The 15,460-nt window shown below is 38.1% G+C and overlaps 1 protein-coding gene across 3 annotated transcripts in view; it reads right to left on the reverse strand.

The window, feature by feature from the left end:
* Positions 1 to 968: 968 nt before the first annotated feature.
* DCTD (dCMP deaminase) overlaps positions 969 to 15,460 on the reverse strand; it is a 55,655-nt gene continuing 41,163 nt past the window's right edge. For 2 of the 3 annotated variants that reach the window (XM_071743256.1, XM_071743254.1), the window contains exons 3-6: positions 14,805 to 14,940; positions 5,895 to 6,011; positions 4,277 to 4,373; positions 969 to 2,259 (exon numbers count right to left, since the gene is read on the reverse strand). In XM_071743256.1, the coding sequence (XP_071599357.1) occupies positions 2,181 to 2,259; positions 4,277 to 4,373; positions 5,895 to 6,011; positions 14,805 to 14,940 (429 nt within the window). In that variant the 3' untranslated portion in view covers positions 969 to 2,180. Of the gene's footprint in view, positions 2,260 to 3,348; positions 3,466 to 4,276; positions 4,374 to 5,894; positions 6,012 to 14,804; positions 14,941 to 15,460 lie in introns of those variants that run through there. The other variant, XM_071743255.1, reaches the window with a different exon arrangement.

Below are 15,460 nucleotides of genomic sequence, written 5' to 3' on the forward strand. Positions count from 1 at the left end.
TGTAGGTGAAAACATAATACCCTGAAATTTACAGGAGACAAACAAACAAACAAAAAAAGCCAGAAGCATACAGATTTCTAGGCATGCACACAAAGTAAGGGTTAAACCTTCTTTAAGGTTTGCTCCAAAACATTACTCTCAAACTAAGAATGTGCTTCCTCAACGGTTGTGCATATGCTTTTTTACTTTCCATAAAGTGGCCCTGGAAATCAGAGAGTCCACTTACTTGGCCTGAGTTGACTTGACAATTACCTCTGAAAACTTGTATATGAAGCTCTATTAGATCAAAAATTGACTGGAAGAGATATAAAATCCTGTCATGTTCTCCAGTACTGGTCTTCTGTTACACAGACAGGAGAGAACTGGGGGAAAAAGAAGTCATAAAAATAATACATTCCTAAAACCATCTGGACATTGGGACAAAAAACTCCTGAGTTTTTATGCACATTAGACATTCCCATTACCCAAGACATGGGTATATTTAAATTAACCACAATTACAATTACCAGCAATTACTATGAAGAAAACAGCAATTTTGCTGCCTAGACCAAAAATTATTTTTCTTCTCTCCCCTCTGTCCCACACTCAAGACCAATATTAATTCAGGTCAAATAGAAAGATGTGCATAAGCTGTTTTAGTGACATTTTATTAAAGTAATTTTTCAGGTTTCACAACACCCTCCCTCCACTTATGTGCAAAAATCTTAAGGCACTAAGCCACAGACCAATTCTGAGATGGAAAATGGTGGTAAACACGTGGAAAAAAAGAGAAAGTCAGAAATTACTTTATAAATGGACACATAATAAATTACAATGCTCCCTTTAGTAGCCAAATGGTTTATGAACATTGTACTTTATGTAATATCATAAATGCACAAAATATGCTTTGCATATGATTGCAAAACCAGCACCACTCTGGAGCCAAGCACATGGCTTAATATTATAATAATGAGTCTATCTCAATGTAGTGGATTTTAATCAGACTTTAATAATACTGGTATAAAGCCAAATTACATAATGTCCCAAAATATGAAACAAAGCTTTTATAGAGAAAATCAAAGCTCACTGAAGTATAACCACATTTAAAGAAAAAAAAAACCAACAAAAACCAACCACCAATGTTATCTAAACAAAGCCATTAGGCATATTTAATTTAAAAAAATCAAATTAGAGAAAAGGAACTAAAATCTATTCCCAGATCTAAAGATAAAATTTAAAAGGATATTATTTTAGGCAACATTTATGAAAATGAAGGTACTATGCCAGCACTGAGAAACAAGCTAACAGCATAATTACCTCTTTTGGCACAGATATGGGTATGGGTTGACTATCTTCAGATTCTCACAGAGGACAAAAAAATCCTTCAGTTACAAGACTGAACTACATTGGGTTGTATAGAAAAATTTTCTTCTACACATGAAAAATAACTCCAAGTAACAGTCCCAGCAGTAAAAAGCTAAATTATTTACTCCCTCAACTCCATTCAACTTTGGAGTCTTGAGGAAAATAAGGACTTGGAATCACCTGTAAAGCTCAGTCCAGCACAACTACTCACACAACTTCTTCTCTTCACCTCTCCTCACATATGGCACAGTTAGATAGCAATTAAAATAAAAATCAGTATTTCATTTGTTTGCTAACACATGGAGAATATCACACATTCTTGCAGCTGTATAACTTTCTGAAATATTAGTGTTATGCTAATGTGTGAAAGATCAATATTTGCACAGATAACATTTTTTGTCCTTTATCAGGATCAGCTACTTAAGAGTCACATATCCAATACAGAGATCAACATATATTAGCGTTGTACTACTGGTTATGGTAAGTCCTACCATTCAACTGAGTCTAAATCACTGCTGACAGCCTGTCAGAGCACGGGGTGATGAATACAGCAAGAATCAGAACAGTTTGCTTTACACACATTACATTCTCTCATCTACACATCTCTAGGCTTTTTAAGCAATAAAGTTTTGATAGAGGTATTAAAAATTTTAAGTAGATTTAGCTTCCACATGACAAGATGAAGTGAGGGGGCCATTTTATCCCTTGGATTTCTTAGAAGTCTACTTTAGCTACAGAAGCCATTAAAAAGTTGCAAGTCACTTTAAGAGGAAAGCCATTAGCAGCTTTTTAGAAAAGGATAATCACACTCTTCTAGAGACTTAATGAGACTTAATTCACAGAAGCTTTTGACTTGGTCTGCTGTTAATTGAATCAAAGTCGATAACAATCTTGTTACACTTTGGCTTGAATTCCCTAAAATACAGAAAAACACAGATTAGTTAGTGAGTAGTTAAAACATTTTGCTTGCTTTAGCTTCAGCTGAGTTTCTGAAGGAATTAAAAACAAAACAAAACAAAACAAAACCCCTCTCCTTGGATTCACATCTCTATGGGAGCCAATTATAGTGTACCACACTGAGAGCAACCTGGACAAGAAAGACTAAGACAAAAAAGGCACATGGGATGGGTTAGCCTGTACATTCCTTGGCTACTTCAGTTCATAAATTCAGGAGTCAAAGGACTTTTAACATCTTAGCTGCAGGTGGTGGCATCATGTTACCAGGGCTGGAATTTTTGTTCATATGTTTATATTTCATATATTTAAATATATATTTAAAGACATAAGTGTACACATATCTTTCAATACAAAACCATACTGCACATGTATTATATATGCACTTATATGTGTATATGTATGTAGATATATAAAAGATATTTGAAATCTATTTTGATAAATACTTTTATCACTTTTTCCTGTCAAGCTTTCGAAGAACATTTTCAAACTTTGCCTTGGTACATTAACATACTGTGTGCTATGGGAACAGATCACATTGTGCATCATACTGGGGCAAAACCATACTTGTTAAGAGGGAATCATTAAAAAAAATTATAACTTTAGAACTGCAAAATTAATGCTGCTACAAAATGTTTCCTTCTATTATGATTAGAGCATCTGCTACAGCAATTAGCAAGGAAGGTATGTGGGGACTGAGCATATATTTTCCAGTGTACCAGTAAACAAAGGATTATGCAAATAGTGTGGATTTAATGCCTAATTAAACTCTGCGGTTCAATTCAAGGGATTCATTAGTTACCACCTACATCCTTAATAATCAATACAAGAATTAATAACAGTCAACAGAGAAAAGCACATGCTGCTGACCACAGAAACTTGGAATACTTTGTCCAGAATAGCAATTTGTAATGCAAGAAACATTTATCACCCTGCAGATGTCATAAGATTTGACTTGCAAGAGAATGATTTATGCTTCTTAGTCAAATAGTCTTGGAAGACAGGAAATCCACTGAAGGACCAAGACTGAATTTCAAGTGGTCCTGGACTTGATGATCTTCAGAGGTCCCTTCCAACCTGATATTCTGTGATTCTGTGAAGGACTGCTGTGGTTTTTTTTGTGCACATTTCTTAGCCCAGTAGGTACCTTTCATCCTAAAATTTTACCTGTCAGAATCGTTATGGTTGCAAATTTTTAGAAGCCTTTCTATTAATATTGTAAAACTTTTTAGAGCTGCAGAGCCTCCCTGACTGCATAATTAGCCTCTCCAACAGCATGCTATTGCTATCAACCTAGCTGATGAACAGATTGTCTTTAGGCATCTCTGTCAGTGTCTTTAAAAACCCCACTCTTTTTCAGATTCTCATTACATTAAGGCAAATATTCCAAGTTTTATCCTCTTCTCACAAGAATAGCCGACCAAAGAAAACTGGACAGCTACAGGCACCAAGCATTAATTATGGGTGGCTGGTTTGACACCTTCCTAAACTGACTGCAACAGAAAGATAAGGAGGTTTCAGTAAGGATCAGGTAATCTACAGAAAAAGTAAACCAAAACAAAACAACTGGACATTTCAGTCCAACTTATAAGAATTCAGATTGTAAGGGACTTCAGGAGATCATCTAGTCTAACCTCCTGCTTCAAGCAGGGTCAACAATGCCTCTCCTGAGTACCAAACAAAAAATAACCTTCACATTTGCAATTTCACTTGCAGCCCAGTACTCCAAATGGACCATTTTCTCATACAAACATTATGAAATTAATATTTAACCATACACAAGGCAAAAAGAATGGTGCAATGGTCTGTCAATCCAGAATCTTTTGCAGGCACACAGAGCAAGTAATCTACAAGCACTATCGAAGAATAAAACTCTCCAGGGTGCAAAGAAGAAAAACTTTTGCCCCAAAGTTGGTCTTCCAAATGCCAATTTTTTCCTTCCCAAAATAAAAATCAAGTTAATCCTAAGTTTTCTTACCTGTATGTAACACCTGCTAAATCAAACATCCGTCGTGCGGCTGTCATTTCTGTAGTGTCATGATACTTGTCAGACATAAAAATAACTTCCTTTATGCCTAAAAAGGTCATATAGAAAAAAAGTTAGAATTACAATATAAAAAAAAAAAAGTTATCTAAAAAATGTTATACAAAATCAGAAAAGGCAGCACACACCCACATACCCTAGGACCCCTTGGTACACCTCTGCTTCCCAAAATACTATAAACTGTACTTGAGACGAACACTATATAAGCTAGAGCTGTTTTGGAAGACAGTTCTTTCAAAAATGTTGGAAAATGTTTTTCTCCAGTTTCACCTAAATTTAACTTGGAAACATAACAAAAACTTGCAGGCAAGACCAGCAGATAAGGGTTAAGACTAGCAGACTAGAAATGAAGCATTTTTGAAAAAGTAATTGAAAACTTACTTTTCTCCCTCTCTAATACAGATATAACTCTCCACAAAGAAAACTCCAAATCCAAACCAATCATTTCCAAATGCTACAGAATGATGCTTTTCCCATTTTTTTCTTCTGAACAGCTCCCAGTACCAGGTACAAAAATATACTCATAAATGCATGCTGTTTCAAATTGTTGAATGACCTATGCCTAAATTAATTAAGCAGGAGAGAAGTGTAAAGGCTGACCTAAGAGAATTCATAGCCTATCATCATAGTGTATTTACCAGGCAACATAAATATCAATACATTGCAATTTAATGCTGATCTAAGTGTGTAAGGGTGAGTGACCACATTGAGAACAAGCAGCCAATCTATCCTGAAGATCATTTGATTTTGATTTTGCAAATAAATGTAGCACAAATACAGAATACCACTATCTTTCCCCCTTCACCATTCTTCTTTTCAAACATTAATGACCAAAATGAAGTGGTCAGTTTGCTACTTTCTTCCTAGATTCCCACAGCCATCAGTGGTGAGGGAAAAGGAATCCATGCAAGGACTGCAAGACTTCACTCACTGAGCAAAATACATGCTACCTTAAGCAGGGATCATAACAGAACTGAAGCCTACAGCAGATATGCCCAATCTGAAAAAAGGCGACATATTTAGGCCAGCACACTTGCTGCAGTGGCACAGATTTATAACAATTGTAATGAAAGACATAATTAAAGTAGGCTCATAGAAGTCTGCTGACATTTATGAGCAAAGATATTTTAAAATCTTCAAATATCTACCATGCATCACATTCAAATTAAAATTTCATGTATATACTCCCAACAGGCCTTTTGTCATGCAGAAGTTTATTTCTTTCTGCCCTACTCTATTCAACATGTCAGAGCACAGTAAAATTGACAGTAATTATATGCAAAGTCTGTGTTGTTCTTTGGCAGCTCCTGGTCTAAGAAGTTACAAACCTAAATTAGAAGCACGCTTAGAATCACAGAAGATGCAATTAGCACTGGAAAAATTTGGCACCATTCAGATGCAAAAAAACCCCACAAGTAGCATCTTATGAAGTTGACGGTGCAATTAATTTAGATCTTACAGCAGCAATTTAACATCAAATACATCCGTGATAAGATACCAATGAGCAGGCAGCACTGCAACCCTGACAAATCAAGCTGGCACTACTCCTTACCTGCCTGGATGATGAGCTTTGCACATTCATTACATGGAAATAAGGCAACATACATGCTGCAGCCTTTCACATCAGCTGAGTTTTTGTTCATGATGGCATTCAATTCGGCATGGCACACTGATTTAAAAAGAAAAAAAAAAAGAAACAATTCATAATACCATTCATTAGAATGTATCAGTCAAACTAAAATTAAACTGTTACAATATAGCTGCTTGCATCCTTTCAAAGGCAAACACCTTGCACAGCTTGTCATAAAGGGCAGAGGAAGAAATAGAAACAGAAATACCAAGATCAGTGAAGGTCAACTGTTCTGACCAGGCTGCCGATTAGTAATGATACCATTAAGGGCATTAGCATTGCCACTTGCTCACACCTATTGCAGGCAACAAAGCCGTGGGCTGTGGGCCAAGTAGTTGCAACCACGCTAAGTGAAGCAATATCTCACAGCTTCACAACTCTCTAGAGTATCTAATTGCCAGTGTAAAACAGCTCATTTATGTGTTTACATGCACAGATAGGAAGAGTCTTGCGGTTATAAGAGCGCGCTGTGCACTCTTAAAGGCAAAAGAACCGCAAAGTAGAACTGAGCAGCTCTGTCCTCTGGGTCTCAGAACAGCTCAGTGCTGCTGCATAGTTCTCTCACCCCAAGAATACACAAGACACACTCAACCATAAAAACGTCCCAGCTTTAGAATTAAAGTGAGTTTACAGCTCATTAAAAGGTGCCAGACTTCCCAAGCGGGAAAACAGAGTCCTCAGATCTCCATGGATCTGCTAGGCCAGGGTGGCAACAGCCTACCCTGCCTTATTCCACCCTAGCACCAGAGCTCCCTCTGGACAGATCGCCCCTTGGGATCTAAGTTTTCATCCTGTACACATCATCAAATTATCTGATGTGTTACCAGTGCAAGTGAGAGAAGAGCAGTTTCTGTGTCATCCACCATGAATCTCTGAAAAAAAGCATTATCATCTCAGCAAGAACTTCCTGTTTACTCCTAGGAATGACAGCCAGTTGCATAATTCATGTATCTACCTACTAAGAAACTGCTTGCTGCCCTGACTCACTTCATAAACAGGAACTGAAGTGGGGGGGGGGGGGGAGCTTGAGCTCATCTAGAGAGCTGCATGTGCAGACAGCATTAAGAGGTTTTCCACTGCTTGTTTTGAAGAATGGATTAGAAAAAAACAAAAAAAAGAAAAAGTATTTTCTTCTCCCCCCAAATACATGAGAGAATTAACCCAGGCAAAGTTATGAGCACAAGCTGAAAGTATACTTGCTGCTATGTACTGACCTCTGTGTAAGTGATCTCACCACACAAAAAATAACTTGAGTGCAGAACCTTCAACATGCAGGAACCCTTACTGAATGGAAATTTTTTCTGTATGTGCTAAATGTCTACATGGAATTTTCTGTAAAACAGCTAGTGCACTATAAACTTACAGCCTAACTTACAGCACACAAGCTTTCCCACGAAGACAAGTCACAAACGACCAAACACTTAATAAAGAAAGCTCAGTATCAGCTTCTACAAGCAGTCCCCAGCACCACCATGACCACGCTGTCTACATACATCGTCATATAAACTAAAGCCAGAAAGTAACATAGAAATAGGAAATTAATAAAAAGCCCTCAAAGCCAAGCAGCACCATATTCGGGTTCCTATTACTATTATTGTTTCCATTCTACTGTAAGCAGGTCACACCGCCATTAAGTGTACAAGCTCTACAATTATATGAACCTAAATAATTAAAAAATCCAGAAAATACATTTAACTCCAAGTACACTACTGAGTTGCACTAATCTTCCGTAGCCCTTGCCATAAAGAGTCAGAGAGCTATTTTTCTGGGGTTACAGAGGACTGAGTGAAATAGAGTATCATTATTTTCGCAACTGGAACTGGGTTACATCAACAGAGCAGAAACATCACTTTTTGGTTTCTTTGAACATTACACTTACACTCTAGGCAGCAATCTACAATATGGAAGGCCCCCTTATAAAGAGGATGACGGAATGTTTCAAAAGGCTCAAAGAACTAAAAAAAAAAATCCCTAATTCCTTGAGTAAGTATTTTTCCTTCACTAAAATTCAGAGATCTTCAGCCATAAACCCAGATAAAGTTTCATTATATACTGCAACAAGTATCCTTCCTCCCCTGATGAGAAAGAAAGGCTCTTCCTGAAGACATCTGCTAACTTTCAACAACAAACCTCTTCCCAAGGAAAAACAACTCAGGCCAAAAATAACTTACAGAAGATAATCAGCTGGAGCGAGGAAAGATGGAATTTTTAGCTCCTGATCATCTTAAAATAATCTGAAGTTAAGAACAGTTATGATTTTCCAGTGTGGAAAGAAGACTGAGACAATAACAAGGAAGAAACAGAGACTAATCATTCCAGGACAAAATGTAGTGGGGTCTCAGGTTTTGCTTTCAAAAAAAAAAAGCAGGTACATTCTTCATGAACACTGTAGCCTGAGTACTTCTTACTGTACTTACTGCAGAAAGTAGTAGACTAGAAGTTTGCTTCGATTTCAGAGGTCGACTTTTTCCTTCCAATATTTTTTTTTTTTTCAGTCTACTAAGCTAGTAAAACACAAAACCATTTTGGCTCAGTTGTTGGAACTTGGAAGACTATTCTGGGAAAATATCATTATGCATATCTTTGTTTTATACATCCCCCTAGACATCTGCTACTGGCTCCTGTAAGAGATATTATGCTATGCTAGATGATGGTCCTTTAGAAGGTAACAGCATCAGACAAAAATTTTTAGCATTTGCTCCATCTCTTTGCATTTCATCTTCCTCATATTCCCTTCTCTCTAGCAGACAGACATTGATTGTTAACCAGTCTGTAGATGAGATAGTCTATTATCTTTTTCTTACAGACCAGCTCAGCTTTGAACAGAGCATTAGTGAGAGAAAGAAAATAATTCCAGGAGTCCAAAATCCCTCTTGTTAATAACTAAGCAATTTACATTTGGGGCATTATGAAGTTTTCTGTTCAGAGTTTCTACCAATATTCATATACTGGTGTCAGGCAACAAGAAGCTAAGTTAACTTTTCACAAGTGCACAGTATTCCAAACTCTGAAACTGCACATTTAAAGGGACAGGTCAAACTAATAATTTTTTCAATATGCTATGGGTGGCCCGTGTTTTTGCTTAAAAAGAAAAAAACCCACATATAGCTGACACTGGTTTCCATTCTGGAAAAGTGGCTTGAAAAGAATTCTCAAAAGACTTCATTAGCTGAAGAAATAACCATGCAATGAGAAGTCAGTGTGCTCTGACATTCCCACCACCTGCTACTATATTCATGAGAGGGGAAAAAAAACAGGCAGAGGAATGACTGCTTCGTTACTGGTAGAATGAATTGCTGGTGTTTCTATCTTTTCTCATTGCATATTGCTTTGTGTGGCATATAGGAAATAGCACTCATCCTTAAGCTCACCTCTAAATAAGAGAGGTGAGCTTACTAGCCCCTGCTTCCCCTATTAATGGTCATTTTTCAGGACTAACCACTTAACACAAACACACACTTAGAGGCTTCCAGAGTCAGAAGTACTCTTCCCACTTGCTGAAAGTGTTCTGAGTAGTTATTTTGTAAGAACCACAGGACTCGTCATAACATTTCTTAATACATATGTGCTTGATGAAGAGCTCAGATTACTGATCAGCAATAACGTCAATTTTTAAGAAGTGAACAAAGGAGAAGCTTAAGAGTGACTTTTCTATGTGATTAATTAGTAACTGAGTCAGACTGGGAATGCTAAGGAATTATGCACAAAATATGGTGTTACGTTTGAAAAGAATACATTTCAATGCATACAGACAGTCACGCAGCAAGTTTTGAATTTTTGAGTAACACGGACATCAGTAATAAGTGGCATTTCTCAAGAGTTGGTACTGGGATCAGTGCTGCTTAACATCTTCAACAGTGGAATCGAGTGCACCCTCAGCAGGTTTGCTCATGACACCAAGCTGTGTGGTGTGCCTGACAGGCTGGAGGGAAGGGATGCCATCCAGAGGCACTCTCATCAGAACACAGAAGCATTTTTTAGTGGTCAAGCAGAAAAAGATAAATTATTCTTGGTGTTTCTGGATCTCCAGACTTTCTAGAGATTTGATGTATGGCACCAGAATTAGACAAACACCCATACAGGACAAGAGAGTGAGTGGCTGTAGGTAGAGACTCTCCTACAGATTGCACTTCCAGCTGAAGCCTGATCTTTGCACTGGCAATTGGAGAGAGAGAAGCACTTCTTCCTAGTGTCTTACCAAGTTCTTGTGTTGTCCAAATAAAAGCTTCTACAAAAGTAACATTTGCCTGAATATTTTCAAGTATTCATCTCTCTAAAAAATTGATAAAATGCTCATAATCCTAACATGAGGAAATGTTGATAACAGTTTATTTTACACAGCAGGTACTATTCAATTAGAGCATACTTTTTGCCACAGCACATATTTTATTGTATCTGAACCTGTACAAATATTTGTAAGCATGTTTACTCATTATTTTCTTTATTGCTCCTAGGCTTCTTAATTTGCCAGTCATTTTAATTTAAAACTCTCTTAATTAGAGACTGGTTGTCAAATGGATGGTTAGTTTATAGTGGAGACAGAGGCCATAACAGAAGCATAGTAACTAGCACTAGTGGGAAGACTTGCATTAGTAGGAGAAAAATGCAGTATTTAAAATGATCAGGGAAGAAGAAACTGAGCATCATCAAGTCCTTGGATTCATCTAAAATCCTTGGATTCATCAAATAGAAACAGAGGCCACCCACTTTGACTTAAAAAGCCAGGATTTCTTCTAATTATTAAGAACCTCCTGCACATGGTACTGAACACAGTACTTCAGGAAGAGCTTTTAGTAACATCTTAGTAAAGTAGGTGATCAAAATTGGCCTTCCATTTTTTTCATGTGTATAGAAACAGCCCCACTCCTGTCACTGACTGGCAGCCTGGAAAAAGCCAGCTCCAGCTTAACAACAAAAGTCTAACCTTATGCTGTAAAAAACAGTATACTGCAAAACACCCAGTGCTTTCTGATGTAACAAGGCTATCCTACTGAATTGTTAAAATATATACTAAAACTAGAAAGATAAATCCTGTATCAATACTGGTGATCCACACCACCATGCTTGTAACATCCCAATGTTCTCCAAACATTTGTAGAATCTAAGGTAAAGTGAGCGCTACCCACCACATTTTCATGCTTTTTTTCAATAGGAGCTGAAGTTACACTTAGATATGGATAAATACAGGTTTTTTAATCAAGGATGACCCTTTCTTTAACAATTATCTAAGCAGAACTGACACATGAGGATGCAGATTAGATAAGTACAGTATATATTGCAGCAGACATAGATAACTGAGACAGTGGTGGATTTCAAACCAACCAGTTTCAAGACACAGTAAAATTTAAGAGTGACAGGATTTGTTCAGCATTACAACAAAAGTTCAAAAGATTACTGTTACCACGAAGCTCAGAGGGAAGAGGGGAAAGGAGTAAGGGTTAATCACACTGAGTAAAAAAAGCTAAAAGAACAACGCTGACACACACAAGAATGTATAAACTAAGCACAAATAAATTCAGGGTGGAAAATTGATGTTTTCTAGCCATGAAACAGTGAATCTGATCAGAGCTGTGGGGTCAATGCATCCATCTGTTCTGCTGGAGCTCAAAAATTTGTTACAGGATCATCTAACACACTTCTGCAAAGATAGCCTCTGGGTCCAATCCCCTGCTATGTCTATGCTTCTAAACACAGACAGAGCCAGGGACTGACCTTGGCCCCAAGGAAAACTGGCAGAGACTGTTTTGTGTTCATCTTACTCAGAGCTCTTGCTCCACCAGCAGTACCAGCACCTGGCCTTGGCTTCCCTCAAGGCTCCACATCTCAAGAGTCCCATGGCACCACACATTCATTTTGTGTGTCACAGTTGAAAGTGCATAAAGAAGTGAGATGACTTTTTGGCAGCCCACCAGGGTGGTATTTTCACAGCATGAAACAAAGTATGCATTGCATATCCCCCAGTACAGCCTGAGGGAGGAGGGTTAAGCATACCATCTCAGCAGGCTGTGCATTATAGGTCTATATCTACACAGGATGACAGTTTTCTTGCAGCCTTTTTTCCACCCTGCCCTCCGGAGCAGGCTTTGAGTGAGCCATTCACAAAGCTTTGCTCTGGAGAAAACTAGTCAGAGAGGTCTAAAACAGATGGGACGTGAGCTTATGTTTATGCTTAACCTACAACAGTACATAAAACCAGAAGGTCAGCACTCATATCCACCCCCAGCCCTTCTCTCTAACACTACAGATATGTGATATATTTTAGTGGTTGTGTTAGTTGGATTAGAGTTGGGCTTGATGATCTTGAATGTCTTTTCCAACCTTCATGATTCTATGATTCTATGAAGTAGGCTCTAGAAGACACATTCCATGCTAGCGTGGTGGTACTTGCACAATTATCAGCTTTATCTAATAAGCTACACTGCAGCTCTAGTGATGAAAACGTGAGCATTCCCATGATAAGGTAATGGAATGCACTATTGTACCATCTCTGAAGAAGCTTCTCAGGAAAAAGCAAGGATAAAAAGTTCAATTTACACAAATGCTGTGATGATTAGCAAAAGCGTAAAGGAAAACATGACAGTTTAATGAGATTTTAGTAGGAATTCTCTGTCTCTTAGCATCCACCAGAACTTTTTAAAGCCGAAGATTTTTTTATATATACTTGTCTGGTCTGTCAACTGTGCTATCAAGATTAATAAGAAACTGCTAGAGTTTAAATGATCCATGAATTACAAAATAGGTCGTTTAGTCATCACAGCAGACACATTATGTTACAAAGTTGTGATTTTTTTTAATGAGGTGAAGACTGAGATTCTTAGGGGGAAGGGCAGTAGCTAGACCAGCTCTGAGAAATTAACATCTCTCCAGGCTGTTAGGTTGGTTAGTGCATTTTTTAAACATTATGAAATAGATTTTTTTACTTTACTCCACATCTTTTGGAGTTGGAGTTAGAGCTAGCTTGAAAAAATGCTCAGGTCATTTTGTACAAAGATTCCTCATAAATTCATACAGCATTTTCTATTTAAATTGGTCAGCTTAGATTTGAGTGCCTGGAACTTACTCAGATCCTGCAGACCACCCACACTGATCTTAGTTCAGAATGGATACCTTACAGCAGCATAAGGATTCAAACAAAATCAATATGCTGTTTTCAGTACTTTATAATAAACAGGCTAACACTTGTTTCTACATGCTATAAATAAAGAGCAGTCATACCCAGTTGTACCAGTCCAGTACATCAGTGTATGTAAAACCAGTACTTCTGTGCTTTAGACCAGACTTAAAATTTGACAGGAGCCGGCCCTAGCATTGAGAATACACCTCTTAGGAAAATAATATGAAACTGTCTCAAGCTTAAGAGTTAACATTAGAGGTTTTATAATAAATTGGTAAAGTGAACAAGAACAAAGTACCAGGGTTTTAAGAACTCAAATATGAAACTGATGAATTATGTGCTGAACCACTGTGTATCATCTTTCACTTCAGTGCTATGGAAAACCAGAAAATGGAACACTGTTTTTTAGAGAGAGCTCTGGGTGAACACAGGGAACAGTCATGCAAATCTAATTCCTGTATCAGACCAGTTGTTGGAAGTTACAAGTAAAAAATGGAATTAGCATGCAGAGATAAATACTGTACACTGGAAAACAGTCGGTGTCTCTGCAAAAGCTGAAAACTCATTTCTCCTCATCCATGTAGGGAGGAGGGAAAATTTCTCAGGGCTCTTGTTCAGTTTTGTGATTCTTTCCCCTGTCACTCCTGAGCCCAGCACTAGGCTGAGATGCACCACAGGATGAAGGAGCTTCTGAACCCCACTTTTTCTGTGCCTGTGGTTTCTGATGCACTGCTTTCAACCTACAGAGGTGCACCAGGAGTTGCTGTGGAAGCAGAAAGATGAAGGGGGACTAAAGAGAGCATACACTCCCCTCCCTGCTTCATTATCAGTTGTAACCAAGGCCACAGGGCAGCTTTCAAGTGACTTCATGTCACTTCATTCACACTTACAGCATGAAGCCTGAGGTAGCTCAGCAAGTTGTCTCCTTTCCTCCTGCAAGCCATGGCTGGCCCAACAGAGTAACTGTGCAGCCCTGTGGACAGGTGCACCAAGATGCACAGAGAACCCTTCAAAGCAGGCTTGCAGAAGGCATAAGTATGCCTGCTGCAAAGACAGGATCCAAAGCAGCACTCAGCTGTGTTAACTGTGAAACCTTCCTTGTGCTTCATTCCTTTTGCCCATTTAGTAAAAGTGAATCAAATCAGAGGCTGAAATAATACTTCATCCATAGCAGGGTAGACCCACTGCACACCAGATGAGGCAAGAATGGCATGGAACGACAGAATGCAATCATGTATTTTGACACAAAAAAATATTCAGCTCTTTTGTAATATATATTGTCTCTGCCACCAACACCTTAACACTGGGATTTCCCACAACCACTGGAGTTTACAATTTTTATGCCTGTATTTTATACTCAATTATTTCTTTTACATTTACATACTCTCTGTAATTTCTGTAGAGATGAACACACAGAAGCAGCAATCACCTGCATACACTGCCAACTGTGTCCTAATGAGCTGCATTACAGTTACAGGTTTTCACTACACAACCCAAAATGGCTAAATCATTTATGAATATACTTTACCAGGAAGTCAGTCCTTCATAAAGATGATTTTCATGTCTTGTCAGAACTGAGATTTTTATGCTGAGGTACTGCATTCAGGCACTTTAAAAAAATCAGATGAGTGGAAGCAAAACTGATCAATATTTTACCAGCTGAACTTTCAAATACACAGATGTCACAAGTCTGACCTGCCAGCCACAAGAAGCCTTACCATAAGGATATTTTGTGTCTAGTCTATGTGCTGCTGTTCTTGTCCAGGGTAGCACATCATCGCTGCAGCCATTAGGCATTCCATTGTATCCAATTCCAACAATCTTGTTTTCTGAATTTACAATGCAGGCACCAACCTAAATAAAATCAGATCTATATAGTATCAACAGCATGCAAAACAATCAACAAGAAAGATGAGAACTGAAAAGTCATTTTTCAATTAAGAGATGCAAGCTTCACTTAATACTAACTCACACCACCTACTCAGCAAGGCTACAATTGTACCTAACCCTGCCACCTTCTCTCTGGTCATGCAGTCCCCATTCCAGCCCGCCAGCACTGTTCCTTGTCCAACTATGAAGTGCACCTAGTTCCAGGAGCAGAACAGACACTGAATTAACTCTATTAAGTGGAAGATTTCTGACAGTTAAACTCCTCATGCTAGCTTTTCCAACAGCAGCAAAAAGAAAAGGTATGGAAGGTGGAACAGGAATGTGGTAGTGTTGACCAATGTGCACCAAGATACCAGACCTTTTAACTCCCATCCTTTATTACTTCAATTCAAGCCGGCACAGGGACCCTTCTTATAGAATGATGAAGTGTCCCATTTTTATGTTTTCTGCTCATATTTTAGATTTATTGAAGCAACAACAGTAC

Source organism: Heliangelus exortis, chromosome 4, assembly GCF_036169615.1.
Source record: "Heliangelus exortis chromosome 4, bHelExo1.hap1, whole genome shotgun sequence".
Classification (NCBI taxonomy): Eukaryota; Metazoa; Chordata; class Aves; order Apodiformes; family Trochilidae; genus Heliangelus; species Heliangelus exortis.